This window comes from Equus asinus, chromosome 13 (assembly GCF_041296235.1).
Source record: "Equus asinus isolate D_3611 breed Donkey chromosome 13, EquAss-T2T_v2, whole genome shotgun sequence".
NCBI lineage: Eukaryota > Metazoa > Chordata > Mammalia > Perissodactyla > Equidae > Equus > Equus asinus.
Window position 1 is genome coordinate 44,226,864 of NC_091802.1, and position 17,945 is coordinate 44,244,808.

A 17,945-nucleotide genomic window follows, 5' to 3' on the forward strand; every position below is an offset into this window, starting at 1 on the left:
ATTTTGCCATTTGTTTGGTCACAAGTTAATAAGTCTTAGGGCGCCAGCATTTGTTGTCTATATGTCCCAAGCTCTTCGGGGATGTTATGCCGTTTGACCCTGTGAGCTGTGGAATTACTAAACCCATTTGCCAGGTAAGGAAACAGGCACACGGGGATCTAAATAACTTGCCCAAAGTCACCACTAAGCAGTGGAGACAGGACTTGAAATGGCTCTGTCTGGTCACAGAGCCCAGGCCTCCTCCACAGTTCTATTCTGACTCCCTCCTCCCAACCTGAGGCTCTCTGGCCAGGGAGGCAGACAGTGGGAGACCCTGGCCCTCAGGCCAGAGGGTGAGGCTGATGCGCAGAGGCCCGCCCCCTGTCCCCAGACAAGCCTTCCACCAGCTCCTGGGAGCAGCGACCCCAGAAGTGCTGTGTGGACGTGCGGGAGGGGCCTTTCTCCCCACGCTTGGGGAGCCCGAGGAGGCCCAGAGGAGGCCGGGAGGGGAGGGCTGAGGTCACAGGTGGAGGAGAGAGTGTGGAAGGAAGCCGGCTGAGCTGCAGCCTGCTTTTTTCAGATGGAGATGTAATTCACACACCATAAAACTCACCATTTAAAAGAGTACCATTCAGTGATTTTTAGTATGTTCAGAAAGTTATGCAACCATCCCCACTATCTAATTCCAAAACATTTCATCGCCCTAAAAGACACCCTGAACCCATTAGCAGTCGAGCTGCAGTTTCTCAAGGAAAAGGAAAAGGCAGTACCAGATGGAATCACCCTCTGGATTAATTTTAAGCCCCACGTCAACTCCACACCCTCCCTTTGTTGCTTCCTTCTCTCCACAAGCTGCCTCAGAGTGGGTCTCCCAGCTCCGTGCTCCAGCTGCAGCCTCTTCTCCACCCAGACCGAACCCACAAACCAAGAAAAAGCAGCCAACCAGCCCTCACACTAAAGCAACTTGACTCGTAAGTCAGTTAGCAACTCTTAATCTAACTGCCCTGTGCCAGACACGATGGGCAGGCAGACACAGACATTGGTTAGGACTTTGGCTGCAAGTAAGAGCCTGAAGTAGCCCAAACGAAAAGGAAAATGTATTATTTCACATAACAAGAAGTTCCGAGGCAGGACTCCCCCGGGGTCAGCTAATGACTCAGCAGCGGTGCCAGGGACCCAGCTTCTTTCTCTCTCTTTGCTCTGTTCTTTCTCCACTAGCCAGCCTCGTCCTCAGGTAGCTTCTCTCACGGTCATAGGACGGCTGCTGCAGCTGCAGGCATCGCACTCAGACACAATAATGTCCAAAAGCAGAAAAAGGAACATGTTTTAGTCTCATTTTAAGAACCCAAAAAGGCTTTTTCCAGAAAGTTTTTGCACCCTCCAGCAGACCCCCTTCATGTCCCATTGGCCTAACTGGGTCACATGCCTATGCTTAAACTGATCCCTGGCAGGGGAAATGGGTTCCCACGATCGGCTTAGACCAATCGGGATTTATCTCTGAGCCAGGTGAGGGAGGGGTAGATACCTGAACAAACTGGGGGCCTCTGGGACCCTGGAGGAAGGGGCCCCCGGCAATGTGAGCTACACTACAACCAAAACAGAAGACTTCGCCTCCAAGACGCTGGAGAAAGAGCAGCTGACTGCCATAAAGGAATGGAAGGGGCACTTACGGATCACGTGGCTCGTCCCAGATGCCATTCCAGACGCCGCAGAAATCATTCCACTAGACAGGCAGCAGCCCTTTGAGGCAGGTGTTACTATACCCATTTTGCAGGTGAGGAAACGACTCAGAGAGGGTAGGCAATGTGCCCAGTGTCACACAGTAAGAGGCAGAGCTGGGATTCACTGGGGTTGTGCTGGTGGCACGAGATCTGGGCTCTAAGACAAGCACTCAGACAGAGGGTCTCCCTAGGCAAACATAGGAAACCCCATTCAGGCCTTACCTGGAAGCCAAGGTGAAGGAACAAAGAAGAGGGCTCTGCTGGGGGTAGGGCAATGCCAGACAGGTGCCCCTGGTCCCCCCAAGGACCTGCCTACACCTGTGCAGCCATCTCCACCAGCTCCTGGGCCCCTGCAGGTGAGGCAGCTCTGACTCCATTGCCAGCCCACTGGGCCCCCATCCACATGTCTAGGCTCCCAGGACCCAGGGCCAATGGCTGGGCCCATCCTGAGGTTCCAACATTGTCTGCGGCAGGCTGCACTGCTCTGTGGGAAAACAATTAGCTGGCAGAACGCTGGAGGATGCAAACCAGGCTTTGACTGGAAATTTCTGCACCATCTCCAAGGATAATATTAGGCTTCTTTTCTCCCATCTCCCTAATGTGTCCCCACAAAAGTTTTCCCCCAAGAACCCGAGGTGGAAAGGACCTTCACAGCTCTTATCTTGGTTTTTAATGAAATGTTTATTTGATCATCTGATGGGTGACTGTCTCTCTAGCAGACGACAAGGCCAAAACCTGAATGGATTTTGGTCCCCAGTGCTCACCCTGTGCTCAATGAAGACATGTTGAATGAATGAACCATCTCCTACTCGCATAGAACACCTACTGTGTGCAGCAGCAGAGTGTGTGCGGGGGTTATTAACCAGGAAGGCAGGCTCCTTGAGGATGGACTGTTGCTCCCTAGAGCTCAGCCCCGGCTTTGCGCAGAGCAGACACCAAGTCCACTTTTGTGGGTGATGGGAAAAACAGGACCACTTTCCTGCCCTTGGAGCCCAGGTGAAGCCGGGGGGGTGGGGGGGGCTGCTCAGCTTGGCTGAGGTTGGACACAGAAGAAACTTGGGATGGCTCTTGGGCTGCATCTGAGGCTCCCCTCCTGTCCCCTGCCTGGAGGGGAAGGAAAACCCGGGAGCAACAGGCCAGACCAAGACAAGAGAAACCGCGTCAGCCACACACAGACAGCTACGCAGACGTCTGGCTATACTTCCCCGGCCAGGAACTGACCTTGGGTTAGAGCCCCAAGGCCTCGCCGGCCAGGGAGAGGGGCAGAGGGGCCATGCAGCATGGAGAAGGGCAGGACCGAGGCCTGCTGAGCCCCAGGTGCCCTGTGCTGTGGCAGCTCCCTGACAGGCTGCCAACCCCCGATCTCACCGGACTTGGGGCTGTGTGGGTCCATCTGAGAGGGAAGCGGGGGTCAAAAGTCAGGATGGGCAGGGAGCTCTCGGGGCCAAGATCTACTCAAGATGGGGACAATTAGGACCCCAAAAGGCCACGAGGAACCCAGACATGAGACAGCAGTCCTCTCATCTGAGGCCTCAGCTCCTGCCTCTTCACTCCCTCAGCCAGACATCACCAGTGCTGGTATGGCCTTCTGCGCGACAAAGCCTGTTCTGGGCCCTGGGGCTTCGGCAGCCCCACGGAGTTTAGGTTTTAGAGTAGGAAATAGACAACATTAAGTGAGCAACTTAGAATTGATATGAAATATCAGTGTTAAGGGCTATGCAGAAAAAGAAAGCAAAATAAGGGCCCAGAAGGACAGGGAAGGGGAGAAGCTAGCGGTACAGGGCGGGGGCGGGGCGGGGTGGGGAGCTCTCTGAAGAGGAGATTTTGAGGTGGGTCCCAAGTTGGGATGTTGGACAAGATTTTCCTGGATAAATCCTCCTGGAGGAGGCTCCTGGGCACCTGAGGAGGAACTTCTTAGCTGAGGCTGACTGGTGGAGAAAGAACAACCCCAGAGAGCAGCTTGTCCCTCAGCCCCTAAGAGAAGAAAGAAACCCAATATTTATTATTCGCCATCCGTGGTCTGGCATCCTGTCAGCACAGTTCTCATTTAACGCTGACAACTCCCTATGAGATATAAAGTATTCTCTCCACCTCATACAGAATAGAGGGGGCTCCAGGGAGCAGGCAGCTGGCCAGGGGTGCCCTCCCATCCCTTCCCTTGCTCCCTCCCTCCCTTCTAAAGGACTTTGACCCCAAATTACTTTCCAAAATGCCCTTTGGGAACTGGAGATGACTAAAACAAGAGGAACCACTGCGACAGGGAAAATCCTCACGTTCCCACAGGTGGCACCCGTGATGTTGGGGTACAAGTGGGCCAGGACACGAAGGACGCGGTGACATCACCCTGCCATTTGCAGCCCCCCAGATCTGGACACAGGGCTGAGGCAGCCGTAGGGTCCCCCCTGGCGGTGTCCAGAAGCGCGAGCCCGGGACCTCACATCACCTCGCGTCCTGCACCGGGGGCGCGCCGGATCTCTCCCGGGAGCCACCTGGGTGGGGAGGAGAGGGGAACCCGAAGCCACGCACACCTTATCCCCAGCTAAGCTCGGGGATTGCGAAGTAGATTAAGGACATTCACTCACGAGGATGCCTACTTATCCGGGATCCCCAAAGATCCGGGCTGCTCACCAACAAAGGCTCTGGGTCCCGGCCCGCGGCTGCGGGTGCGGGGCGGGCGGGGCCCCCTTCCTCGCCCGCGGACTTCCCGCCTTGTTATCAGCACCGCCGACAGGGGGCGCGCCGGGGCCGGGCGAGGAGAGGCAGGCAGGCTCCGGCGCGCCTTACTGCTGCGTTGACTTTCGTTGCTCACCGTGCGCTTACCCCGTGCAGCTTCAGCATTTCCAGGATGCTGCCTCCATGCTGGGCAGTTTAAAGAAAGCTTGTTCGATTAATATCTGGCCCGCCTGCCTCCAGGTTGCCCTCTCTGATTGGCCAGACTTCTAGTGGCCTCCAAGGAGCTTACTTACAACCGGCTCCTGTAGTTCTTAGGCGAAAGCTACCAGCCCCTCTCCCCAGGTCAGAGAGCGTGGAGCCCCACCCACCCCCTTGGTGCCGCTCCTGGTGTAAACCCCCTCGGTTTTGGCCTCTGGAAGTGCGCGCCGACTGCGTCCCCACCTGCTGCAGCTTTCTCTCCCCATTCGTTCTCCCAGGGCTGGTCGGCGCGCCCGTCTCCTGGGCCCCAGGAGCCTTCGGGCATATTCCAAGCAAAACTGAATCGCACAAGGTTGGATCGGAGATTTCCTCTGCCCTCCCCGCGACAGACGGGTAGCCCCCTGCGGGCGGGCGGGGGCCTGGCCGCCGGTTCTTTGTCTCGGCGGTGCCTCCGCAGGGGGCCGGGTCCAGCGGCGCTGAATACACAGCGGCAGACTGTGTGCCCCGGGGGAGCGCACATCAAAGGAACCTCGTGGCAGCTAGAGAGGTGGGGGTGGGATGGAGATGCGCAGTCCCGCGGCAGGTCTGAGGTCCCCGATATTCACACACGCAGCAGAAAGTGCTTCCCACTTGCCAGCCCTCAGCCCCCACGCCCCTGGCCCTCGCTGCCGCCTTAGCCCTCTTTCAAGAGGCCGCCCTCCCATTCAGGGCGAAGGCCTCGGGGGTCCACCGCACGGACGCCTCCACCTGACCCACCCTGGCTGGCCTTGGAGTGAATTAACCCTTTTCCCATTGAGCGCAACCCACTCTTCGGTTCAGGGTGCCTATTAGAGAGAGGGTGTTTCCGTTTGCGACACGTGGCGCTGGGCGCCCTCCTCCTCGTGGGCTGGGACCATTCCTGTGTTCCCACCGGCAGCGCTGGGCGGGCAGGAGGAAGGAAATTAAGCCTGTGTTGAAGGAAGGACACCTGGCAGGGGAGGGGAAAGGGCTCAGGAATCCCCTCCTCTGGGAAGCTTTCAAGTGGGGGGAAATCCCCACACTTGCTTCCATTCTCCCGGGCGCCATGCTGGGCCACTAGCAGCTTCCCACACGGCACCTCCAGTCCTCTCCTCCTTTGCTTCTCCAGGCTGTGCGGCCAGCAAAAGTCCAGAATTCCACCCTCCCACCCACTTGTTTCCCAGACTCTCTTCCATCCCCTGCCAGTGCTCGAGACCTGGGTCTCCCGATGCTCCCAGGCTACCTGGAGGAGGCATCTGGATACACACGCCCCTTTGGGGAATAGCCAGTCTTTCCTACACCCCCCAAGGCCCTGGCTGGCCATGTCTCAGCCAACCCCCACCCAACCCTCAGCTTCAGGGGTCTTTGGCCCCCACCTCCCAGGGCTGGCACTTGTGGAATCTTGGGGCCCCGAAATGACACCAAGAGGTCATCTAGTCCAGCCTTGCCTCCCAGCCACACTGAATCCACAGTGGTGTTTCGGTGGCCAGGGAAAGTTAGCCCTCCTCAGCTCTCAGAAAGACGATTATGGGGCTCTGGAGCCCCTCAAACTGTCAGAGAGGATTTGAGCTCCAGCAAGCACCTCTGATCAGAAAACCATTTGAAAGCTCCCATTGGGTAAGGCAGAACTCCAGGTAGGACCTAGCAGGGCATGAGGGCTCTCGGCCTCTAGAGCCAGGGCCCTGGGGATCTGAAGTCAGAGACAATGGCAAACCCACTGCAACTCCTTTCCAGATGAATCAGAAACAAGGCACCCCAGAATCAGCCTGCCACAAGGGCATCTCTAAGGGTCCCCATCTCCTCAGTGTCCACCCCACCCACTGTTCCTGGGCAGGTTAGGGCTTTTTCTCCGCCGTGCTCATCCTTCGCCGTCTCAGCCTTTCCCCTTATCCTTCCCCGCTTCTTTCTCCTCGGGCTCCCTCCGATAGCCTCCCCTCCCTCTTCTCTGTCTGCGTTTGTCTCTGTCTCTCAGTCAGTCCCTCTCTCTCTCCCTTCTCCACTCAGTCTCTCCCTTTCTCCCCTTCCCTTCCCTCTTCTCTCTCATCCCCCACCCCCACCCCCTCCAGCCGAGCACCAGGCTAGGAACGCAGCAGAAGCCTGTGACAAGCCCAGGCGGCTCTCCCGACCCTTAGTGCCCCAGGGCCAGTTCCCCAAGCTCCCCGTGCCTGCAGCAGCCGTGTTCGGAGAGAGCTCTCGGGACGGGCAGGGGCAGTGGGTACGAGCCGTGGGCACGGGCGGCCCAGATCAAAAGCCAGAAACATCTGGCCCCTGGTGTGGACTCCTCCAGCTGTGCCCCTCAGCCCCCACGCCATTCCAGGCCTCAGCAGGACGTGGGGTCGACTGACTCGCTCCCCCTTCTGCTGCAACTCCCGGAGCAGCTGCCCTCGGCCCTCGCACTGGCCTTGCTTTCTTTGCCCCAGGCTCAGGGATGCTCCAGGGTCCCGGGGTGCCTCTGGTGGCCTCGAGTAGCCTGGGAGGGCAGTTTGGGGGCAGGCTGCCCAGGTGACAGGAGGCAAGTCCCCCAAGATCTAGCCTCAAGCTCAGCACCCCTCAGGGCTGAGACATAATTCCTTGACTTTGAAGAAGGAGAGGACAGAAAGAACCTGCGGGGGACTTGGAAGGACTGTTTCCCTATGGGGAGGGGTGGGGTGTTTGGATGCATTTGGTGTCCACACAGGGAAAGGGGATGTTATTACCGAACCCCAGGCTGGAGCCCAGGGCCTTCGGCTGGAGAGGTGGGCAGGAGGCAGCTGGTATTCCAGGACCCCAGCTCCTCTCTGCTGTGGTTGCTGCGTTTCACTTGCCCCAAACGGTTCATTCACAAGATCCAAGTCGGAGTGCGGGTTGTGCTTCTGACCCTAGCTGGAGGCAGGGCCTGAACCCCTTGAGAAGGAGAAAGTGACCCGGCTCTGCGAGCAGGAAATGCAACTGGCCGCTGGTGTCAGTTGCAGGAAATGCAAAGGCAGCAGGAGGTCCCGATACCGATCTGATCCCTGACAAAAGACTCAAATGACACTCGGCTCTGTGCCCCCGGCGCCGCCCGCAGCCAGACCTTCGAGCCTCCGCAGACCCTTCCGCACGCCTCTCCAACACCCGGGAAGCGGCTCCTGCACCCGGGTCGAGTGGCCGCCCGGCTCGCGGGCTCGGGAGGCTGGAGGCTGGGAGGGGTTGTATTTCCCAACCCCCTCCGAGACCCTCGGATCCTGTCCTGCCCGAGCGAGGCTTCTGGAAACATCCCTGTGCTTTCCACTCTCGATTCCTCACGGCCCAAGTCCCAAGGGGTCACGGTCCCCTGAGAGAAAAGGAGCCACCCATCAATGCCCACGCCGACCCGGCACCACGTGAACGCCCGGGTCAAAGCCTCAGCTCCCTAAACCTGGCTGGCGGGGGGCCGCGGGGGTCCTGGGCCAGCAGAGGGTCCAATGTGCCGTGTCCCCCCAAGTTCCCACTGTGTCTGGGGCGCGGGCTTTGCCCAAGTTTGCTGGGCGATGCCCTTCCCCGAGCCCAACTCGTGGGCTGGGCGGGAGGGGCGCGTGATTGACAGGCTGAACTACAGACTCATCTCTTACCTTAGGCCGCGGGCGCTGATTGGCTGCTCGCTGACATCCTCAAACCCGGCTGCTCCGCGCTGGGCTCCGGAGGGGGGCGGCTGCGGGTGGAGGTGCGCTTCTGACAAGCCCGAAAGTCATTTCCAATCTCAAGTGGACTTTGTTCCAACTATTGGGGGCGTCGCTCCCCCTCTTCATGGTCGCGGGCAAACTTCCTCCTCGGCGCCGCTTCTAATGGAGCCCCACCTGCTCGGGCTGCTCCTCGGCCTCCTGCTCTGTGGCACCAGGGTCCTCGCCGGCTACCCAATTTGGTGGTAAGACTCGCCTCTTGTCTGCCCGCGGCCCGATTTCTCCGCCGCGTCCCGGGGAGGTGGGGGCGCCGGCTGGGGGTGGGCTGCGGCAGAGCTGGGGCTCCTTTCTCCCTGCCTCCCTCCAGCCCCCCACCCGCCCACCTCTCCTGGATTTTCTGCTGGTGTCGCCTTCAGAATCCAACTCCTGGCTTCTCTGATAATCACCATTTTCTCTGCTGCTCGCTGCAGAGCCTGGACGACTTTCCCCGTCTCAGGAGGTCTCTTATTCTCAGATCCTAACCCTCCACCCGTCCCAATCTGGGGGCCCCCGGAGACCCTCCATTTGCTTGCAGTTGGGTTTCTAGAAACCCAGTGCTGTCCCTGGGGCCCAGCCACTCCTCTTCTCCATTTTAGGGTCTTCATGGGCAAAATCATCCTTTTCCTTCGTTGCTGCCCCCACCTCCGCAGGCGCCTCCATCAAGAGATTTCCCCACAATAACCCCATTTGCCTTCCTATTTCAGACCCCAACGGCTTCAGGGATCCCCGGGGCAGAGGAGTGAGGGGGGATTTCGTCAGATTCTCCCCACTCTGCTCTAGATTAATCTTGAGGCTCAGAAGTGAATATGGTATTTGCTGATCTGAGATGCCATTGAATTCGGATTTTATTCATTTCTTGCTTGTCCATCCAGGCACAAGGGGGGCTCCTTGAAAATGTAGTTGTTTGGGAGGGGGTGGGTTTGTTCTTTGACCAAAACCCCAATTCTCCATGCCATATTCGTTCCTTTTGGAAAACCGAGGACCAAGGAGAAAGGAGAAAGGGAGAGGAGAATTCTGTCCCCGAGAAATGCGGATACAAAAGACATTTTTGGTAAATAAGGCTGGGAAACCAGGCACGGTGTTTGGGCGGGTATGTGTGTATGGGGGAACTGACCGAGGAATAAACAGCCCTTTGGGACCCCCAATTCCAGGGAGTCCCCTTGTTTTCCAAGCGGCCCCATCGCCCCCTGCCCGCCGCCCCCCCCCCCCCCCCCCCCCGGGGCAGGTCCCGGAGGCCAGAGGGGAAAGACACACTGAAACCAGTTCTCTAAATTACACCCCGCCTCTCCTCGGTCTCCAGCCCCCTGCATTCCGGAAAACTTTAATTAAAGAATCTTCCCCCCTGGACGGAGGAGAGCCTCAGCCCGGGGGTGGGAGGTGAGGAGGAAGAATTTGGGATCTGTGAGTAAGAGGGGCTTTGGCTCCTGGGGTGAAAGTCCAAGGGGAGGGCCGCCAGGGTGCGGTGCCACCTGTGTGCCTCCACTTTCCCTGCCTTGCCACTCCCTCCCCACCCGGGGTAGGGGGAACAGAGCCGTTAAGATTCGGGGGCCACACCCTGAGTCTGCCTCCAGTTGTTTGGGGGTGGCAGTGTTTGTGTCTGGGTGTTTGGGGACTGAGATGGGGGCAGGAGCTGGGCATGGCCAAGGGTCTCTGTTTAGAGGGTGCTGAGAGTTGCTCCCAGGACAGATACCCAAGGGGAAGCCATTCTTCTGCCCAGCCCACCCTTCCCATGGTGTTGGGCTGGCCTGAGGCCTCTTGTGCATAAAGACAGTCCATGGGGTGCCGGGGCAGCCAGAGATTCTGGGTTGGGGGCTCTGCCAGGTGGGGAGAAGGCCACTGCAGAAGCTCGTCCTGCCTCATGGGCCTTTGCCGACCCTCTTCCCATCCCCTGGCCAAGGCCACACTGTTCTTTGCCTTCACAGGGACCTGGCAGGGGAGGGTAGGAAGAGAGGGCTTGGAGACCCACAGGCTGCAGGGATGGGGGAAGAGAGACTAGGTTCCCCTGTGCTGTGAAGTGGAGGAGGGCACTTCCCAGGGCAGTGCTGGCGGCGAGGGGTGCTGGCGGCGGGGGGTGCTGGTGGGGTCCGGCGTGTACTGGTGCCCCGGGGAGCATCTAGCTAGGGACCACTCAATTGGAAGATGTTGGAAAAACCTGGGAAGCCAGGATATTCGTCCTAATGTAACATTGGACACATGGCTTGTTTAGGGTTCTGGGGGACAGGGATGCTGCTTTGTTTTAGCAGAGGAGAGACCTGAGTGTGTGTGTGTTGTAGGTCTCTGCCCCGAAGAGGTGGCAACTATACACTAGTATGTCTCTGTGTAGGAGTGTCTGTGTCTGGAACTGGGCAACCATGGATGTGAACTCGTGCAAGATGTGCCTGGGGGGTCTGTGGCCCGTGACAGGGTGTGCTGTGTCTGCATACAAGTGTCAGCAAGTGGCTGACTCTATGATGTGCATGTATGTGTGTGTGAGACAGAGAAAGTCTAGAAGTATCCATGCCCGTGTAAAGGTCAGCACCTGTGTCTGCTTGTGACACCGCATGACTGTTCATGACTGGGCATGTGATTGTTGCGTGTGTGTGTGCGTGCGTGCGTGCACATGCCTTCATGACAGTGTTAGGGGAAAGCCCCACGGATGCCTTTGTGCATGGATGTCAGTGCTCACGGCCATGACCTGATTGTGCTGCTAGGTGTGAGTGTGAGGGCTGTGTCTGTGTCTGCCTGAGACCCCATCCTCAAGTGCCAGAGACCATGGTTGGGCCCGTAGCTGTAGATATGTTTGCAGACATATGATCCATGGGTGTGAATGACACCCCAAGTTTGGGTGCTTGGTGGGCATCCGTGGTCCTGGAGGGATGGTCCAGCAGGAGACAAGAGTCTAACAAGGAAGCTACCAGGGGCACAGGTGACCTGGGATGCGGGGCTGAGTAATGTGTGGGGGGCGGGGTGCAGAGCCTTCTTTGCCACAAGCTCGTTCTGTGTGCCTGAGGACTGGTCAGCAGCCCTCCTCTCTGAGGCTGTTTGCCTTTGGTCTCAGAGCTGGAGTGGAGGGTGAGTCACCTTCTCAGAGCCAGCCAGGGCTGGGACAGGGACAGGGACAGTAGAGTGAGAGCCTCAGATTCCTGTCCCCACTCTGCCCCTGGGGCAGTCAGATTCCAGTCCTTTTTAGCGTCTGAGCCCATCACGTCCTGCCCTCTTTGGCCCACCCAGCTAACACATTCCCCCGGAGGGATTTACAGGGGAAATCGTTTAGCTAGGATTTCTGTCCGTGTCATCTCTCGAGGAAGGCCCCCCAGCCCCCAGCAGCCTGCACGGCTCAGGCCCCAGCCCTGAGAGAAGGTAGACGAGAGCATAAGGGCGTCAGACAGGCTCACGGAAGGAAGAGATGCGCTGCAGGGCCTCGCGCGCGGCAGGGCCTCGCAGCAGGCCGCGGTGGAGCTGGGGCAGGAAGCTGCCGCAGCAGCCCAAGTTCTATAATTCTTCTTGTCAGTCCCGGTTAGCGCCTGGTGGAGGAACTTGTCTTTCTTCTCCTTCGTGAGGGAGAAACGAGCTATCTTATTAGGGCCCAGCCTAGTGCGTGCTGCATTCCAGAGGCAGAGGCCCCAATGGAAGGGGCCCGTGCCCCGCCTCTGCGTGAACCACCCATCTGGGCCTCTGTTTCCTCACCTTCCACGCAGGGATCACCCGCTGCCCTGCCTCACAGCTTGGGGGAAAATGTTCTGCCAAAGTCAAGGGCAGTGAATGGGGAAATAAGACATCTGAGTTCTCTTTTCACCATCCTGGGACCCATTCCCCAACTCGAGCGCCTGCCCTAAGCCCTGCCTCAGTTTCTCCATCTGTCAGATGTCCCACTGCCTCCCCCACCCACTGCCGCCTTTCAGAGGCTTGTGAACATGTTCAGTCAAACCCCGTGGGGGTCAGTGGGCTGGGCCCAGGGAGGCACCTGGAGACTGCGGGGGAGGAAGGCCCCGGGCCAGGTGTTAACACTTGTAACAGGCAGGAATTACAGCTGGCTGGGGCTGGGGCTGGCGAGGAGCTGAGCTGGCTGGAGGCTGTTGATCCCACAGACAGACAGACAGACAGACAGATGGGCAGATACCAGATCGGATGGCCAGGCTTTCACCGGGTGGTCTCCCTTCTAGGGCAGGCCTTTCCCTGGGGGGATGTGGCGGGCAAATTAATCCAGGTCTCTTGGAAGTGAGTTAACAGCCTTCCTGCTCACCCCACCCTAGCTGTGGGCAGAGCTTGGTGTCCAAAGGGAGCAAAACTGGTGGCTATCTATGTGTATTCTTCTAATGGGAACACATTTTGCTTAAAAAAAAAAAAAGAAAAAAACCCCAAACAGGTCAAAGAATACAATAATACCAGGAGCCTGGAGCTGAGTTATGTTCTTGGAAGAACCTGCCTTAACGTGTGTGGGGAAGGCATGGGGCAAGGGGCAGCTGTGGGGAAAGTTGTCCCAGAATCTCAGAGCATTTTGTCAACAGCTCTGGGCCAAGATGTGAGTGATGGGTGGAGTCTGGCCCTGAGCATCCCCCCCCAACCCCAGGGATCCTGAGGGCCTCGGGTCCGGGATGTCTGCCCAGTGGGAAGACCTTATCGAGGAGGTCAGAAGAGGCAGGAGCTGGACTGTGGTGCCGAGTCCTTTAGCGGGCACCTTCTCTCCTCCCTCCCTGCAGCACTCTCTGTGGCCAACCCAGCCAGACCCTACCAGCGCCCACACTCTGGCATTCGGGTGCACGCACAGTCACTGAAGAAGACAGAGAGGGCTCTAGGTGGAAATCCCCAAAGAGTAGACGGAGCCAAGCAAGGCTCCGCCCTCCTGCTCCCTACAGAACCTGCTGCTCACAAACCAGAATGGTGCTGGGCAGGTGTGGCATTGAGGACGGGAATAAGAACACACGGTGGAGGAGGGAGCTATGACCCTGGGGTTTCTCCGAACTTCGGAAAGGTCTCTTCTTGGTCTGGGCAGGAGGCAAGGAGCCTGGGGCTGGGGCGGGTGAGGTGACTCTTCTCAGAGGGGGATGCGGCTAACAGCCTTCCAGGGAGAGTGGGGAAAGGAAGAGTTTCTGGCCTCAGGATGCGGTGAGCCCAGAGGTTGAGGAGGACCTGTCTTCTTTTCGATCCCCCTTCCTCTGAGCCACAGAATCATTCTAAAGTCACCAAGGAGGGAAAGACCTTCTCTACCCTCCTCTAATTGGAGGAGGCAGTATGCCTCCCTTGATGTTACAGCTCTGCATTCGTGTTATCACGCCTGCCAGGACGTGGTCAGAGCTGAGTGCAGCCCCGTGTCTGAGTGCTGAGTTTACCACCGCCTGGCTGTGTGACCCAGGATGAGTCCCTGTCCTTCTCTGTGCTTCAAGTCCCTGCTTCCCCCTGGGCTTCCTTTTCCCTGACCACCCTGCGGGGTCCCTGCTGCTCTCAGGGTCCACAGGGCTGGGAGCGGGATTCACGGCTGTGAAGCACAGGGCTCCAGGCGGCCCAGCCCTTTCCTTCTGCAGCCCCGTCTGACCTCACTCCCCAAGCTGGCTGCTCCACTACTGCCAAGCCAGCCTGCCCGCACCTCTAAACCTCACTCCCCCCAGTACTCATGGTCCTCTGGAGCCAGGGGCTAACTTTCACATCTGGCTTTTTCAAGCACTACCTGGGTGACCTAGGGCAAGTTGACTTCTCCGAGCCTCAGTTTCCCCACCTGTAAAATGAGAATAGTGACTGCTTTTACCTCCTAGGGTTGTGAAGATTAAATGAGTGAATACATGTATAGCTCTTAGAATAATACCTGGTGTACAGGAAGTACTATATAAATGTATTTGCACCCCCTGTCTGCAAGCTACTTTGACTCCTTTAAGTCCTGGTTCTAAGCCTGCCTCTTTCAAGGAGCCCGCCCAGATTGGCCCCACTCCGCTCTGTTTTCTCCTTATCTTCAGAGCCAGCTTGCCCCACCATACTTGGCACTAGTGACCATGAGCCTGTAGCTTTTTTCTTAACTTGAGGGAGCTAGGCCAGGCTAACCTCAGCTTAGCTCTTTGCCTGCCCAGGAAGGGGAGGGGAGGGTAGAGAGGGCACTGGAGTCTCCCTTAACCCTCCTCCCACCCCACAGTTTGCATGACTCTTGCAGCCACTGCCATTTCCAGCTGGGACCTGGAGCCACCTCGGGCTGGGCCAGCGGAGGAGGGGTGGGGGAGCCAGGCTCTGGGGGGGAGTGGCCCGGGGGCCGCCTGGAGCAGCCCGAGCAGAAGTTGCTCCTCCAGGAGCTGAGAGATGATTCAGAAGGTGATTTATAGACGGAAGGCAGAAAGCTTGGCTCCTGGCAGAGGCCTGCTGCTTAATTACATTCTTTGGGGGGCAGAGGGATGAGTGGGGCGGCAGCCGAGGATCGACTTCTACCCCCCCTCCTCCAGGCCTTGTCCCTGTCGCTGCCCCAATTCCAATCAGGGTCCCTCTTTCTCCCGTGGCCAGAGAGGGACGTCCCTCTTCTCACTCGGAGCTGGGCCCGGAGAGCAGGAAGGGCTTCTGGAGGAAAGGAGGCGGAGGAAAGGAGGTGGAGGAAAGAGGAGAGGCCAGAGGCCCGTCTCCAGCACTCTTCAAGGAGAGTCCGGGAAGCAGAGGGGGCTGGGAAACAGGATGACCTGGGAAAGATCACTTGGTTTCCTCCCTGCTCCTGGACAGGTGAATAGCTAACCCACCTGGGCAGAGGGTTTCTAGAAGCTTCCTGAGGGTGGTACCCCACACTTTCCCTCTAGTGCCATATCATCCTACTGCTGCTTCTGGGTCCTTCCTTCAAGCATGCTCCTTTTCTGTTGTTCAGTTCTCAGTGGCCGGGGGCTGGGGGCTGGGGCCCAGGCTCTGGGCTCGGAAGTTCTCCAGTGTTAGGCTTCCTGTGGTGTGTGGGCACAAGGGTGGCCTTCCATCCAGAGGGTTCTCTGGGCAGGGGCATCCTTGTATCGGAGGGAGAGAAATTTTTCTGTCCTCGAGTTAAACTACTGTCTCGGGGGGTCACCACAATTCCACTGCCAAAGCTACAGTCCCTCCCGCGCCGTTGACAGGCAGGCTCCATTCTGTTCAGTTGATGCGGTGACACCTGGATTCCCTCCATGAACGCTGACCCAAGTGGCACCAGCCTGCCGTCCCTCTACTGCGTCTCAGTTCCCATGCAGCCTCCATCGCAGCTTTGAAACCCCAAAACTCCGCCTCCAATTCTTGAGGCCAGAAAGGTGTGTCGGGGCCAGGGGGCAGGGTAGCCCAGCCAATAGAACCCCTTCATCTGTTTGCAGCTCAGCGTGTACGGCGGGAGGAGTTGGCAGGGGTCAGGATGGGGACACTAGACAGCGCTCTGGTTCCCCCTGAGGCAGGCCTTCTCAAAATGGCCTCATTATGTGTGTGGAGTAAATTCCAGAAATGTCAGGCACACCCATACATCTAGGGGAAGGACGGAGATGCAGAAGTATGCTCGGAGGCAAGAGGGGGCAGCATGCGGTGGTGGGAGGTTTCTGGGCAGGGAGTTAGGGGACCTGAGACCTGGCTCTGCCACTAGTGTAGTGTGACATTAAGCAAGTCCCTTCATTGTTCTGGGCCTCAATAAATGGGGGAGTTGGGCAAGCTGCTGGCCTTAGGCTTCCAGCTCTGCCATCTCAATCCGGATTCTGGTCACCCAGCGGTTTGAACAATCTGTGTCTGGGAGGAGGGTCACTGAGAGCTGACCTCAGGGCAGGGTGGGAAGTGAGCACAAAATTTCACACTCAAACAGCTGTGAGATCCTGGATGTGTCTCTAACCTCCTCCATACTCGGTTTTCTCATCTGCAAAATGAGCAATAATAATAACACAACCACTTGCCCTGCCTACCTGCAGGGCTATTAAGAACTTCAGAAGGAATAATCTTTATGAAAGCCCGATTAGAAGCATCAAGGTCTTTCCAGAGAAGTTATCAGTGCTGGTCCTACCAGGAAAGAGGAGTAAGAGCCCGCGTCTGGATAGAGGCACTCAGAATGGACCCAGCAGGACTCTGAGCCTCTGAGCTGGAGGAGTTGGTATTTCCAGCAGAGGAGGAAGGAAAGGCGCCAGACAGGGGAGTTCTCAGCGACTTGGGGGAGCCCCATGCCCCCCCCATGGCCCGGGGTCCTGAGGCTCAGCAGGGTTTGCCCAAGGGAGGGGGCAAGGCGTTTGAGGCCAGGTGGCCCCAGGGCTTGCCCAGACTCATGGTTCATGGCCTGAGGCTTGGGAGCCCCCCCAACCCCAACCTGATGCAGAGATCACAGGCCTGCCCTGGGCTCAGCCAGACGCCGAGGAGGATTTTTAGGCAGGGACACAGGTGGTGGGAGAGGGGGGCAGAGTGAGGAGGAGTGAGGGAGCTGGAAGGGCTCTTGTGAGGCCTGTGGTCATCAGGAAATCCTAATCACCTGGATAAGGACTGGCCAACTGGGAGACCATTCCCTCAAGCTAGGCTGGAAACACAGGGAGGACCTAGTGTGTGTATGTGTGTGTTTTGGGGTGGTGAGGGGGATGGGAGCAACAGACTGAGCGCCCAGGTCTGTTGGGAGGGCGTTCTGCGAAACCTGCCCCTGGGCATAGAGTCCCACTTATCTGCCAGAGCCAGCTGGGCCAGCGAGGAAAACCAATCTCTCCTCTCAGGGCCAATTAGGAATGCAAATAGGGGCTGTGGCTGCAGGAGGGAACCAGCATCCTGCCTCCTGCCAGCTCCTCACCACGCATCTTCCTAACCTGGTTTCTGAGGGTGTCTCTCCAGAACCTCCTGTGGCTCCCCACTTGTCTGGCACCAAGGCTCCCTAGGATTGGCCTCTACCCACCTGTCAGTGGTACCTTTCATAACCTCCCGGGAGCCCCCCAAGATCCCTCTGAGCCTGTTCATGGACATACTTGGCTACCTGCTCTCTCCCCTCCCCACACTCAACTGCTGAAATTCCACTTTGCCTTCAAGACCCAGATCAAAACCCGCTTCTTTTCAGAAGCCCTCCTGGATTCCCGCACCACTACCCCCTGATTAGGGAACATATCATCACTCCTTCCTCTTCTCCCCCACGGGCAGACATGCCATATGTCCCCACTGCCCACCAGGGGCTTTGGGTGTCTCATTTTCCTCTACTAGACTACAGATGCCCCCCTCAAGGGAGAACCTGTGTTTGAGTCACCTGGGGCCGCCCTCGCCCAGTGCCCAGCGTATGGTAGGGGTCAGTAATCAAAAACACAACTCTGTGTGCATTAATGCACTCTGTAAAGGCACGCGGACAAAAGAGGTCTCTAAGAGTGCCAGTTGCACACGTGAATCATGACAGTGTCATGAGCAGACTGAATGAGCAGAATGAACAAAACCTCATCCCCAGGGTGACCCGAGGCTCGGAGCACACTGCTTCTGCTAACTTTGAAAGGCAGCCGGACCTGGTTCCCATTGCTCCGCTCAGGCCTGGCTTGGCTCAGACCCCGTGGCTAACAGCCCTGCTCTGTGGAGGGGCTCAGGAGGATGAGACCCCTGACCTGAGCAGGCTGCTGTCCCGGAAGCTGAGGTGAGCCTTGTCTGCACAGTCCCAGTTCCCCCGGGGTTATTTTTTCCATCCTGGCTCCACTTGCAAATGTTTCCTATTGTGGCCTGTTTCTGCCCCTGTGTTCACCAGCTCACACTATGCTTAGACGTCCGAGTCTTTACCTTTAAAATCCCATTTGGCAGGACTTGTTTCTCCACCCAGGAAGAGGTCAGAGTGTTTGTG

At 57.9% G+C, this 17,945-nt stretch overlaps 1 protein-coding gene across 1 annotated transcript in view; it reads left to right on the forward strand.

The window, feature by feature from the left end:
• The first annotated feature begins 8,170 nt into the window (after nucleotides 1-8,170).
• WNT3 (Wnt family member 3) overlaps nucleotides 8,171-17,945 on the forward strand; it is a 45,940-nt gene continuing 36,165 nt past the window's right edge. Inside the window, exon 1 of the mRNA XM_044745442.2 lies at nucleotides 8,171-8,430. Within this exon, the coding sequence (XP_044601377.1) occupies nucleotides 8,351-8,430 (80 nt within the window). The 5' untranslated portion in view covers nucleotides 8,171-8,350. The remainder of the gene's footprint in view (nucleotides 8,431-17,945) is intronic.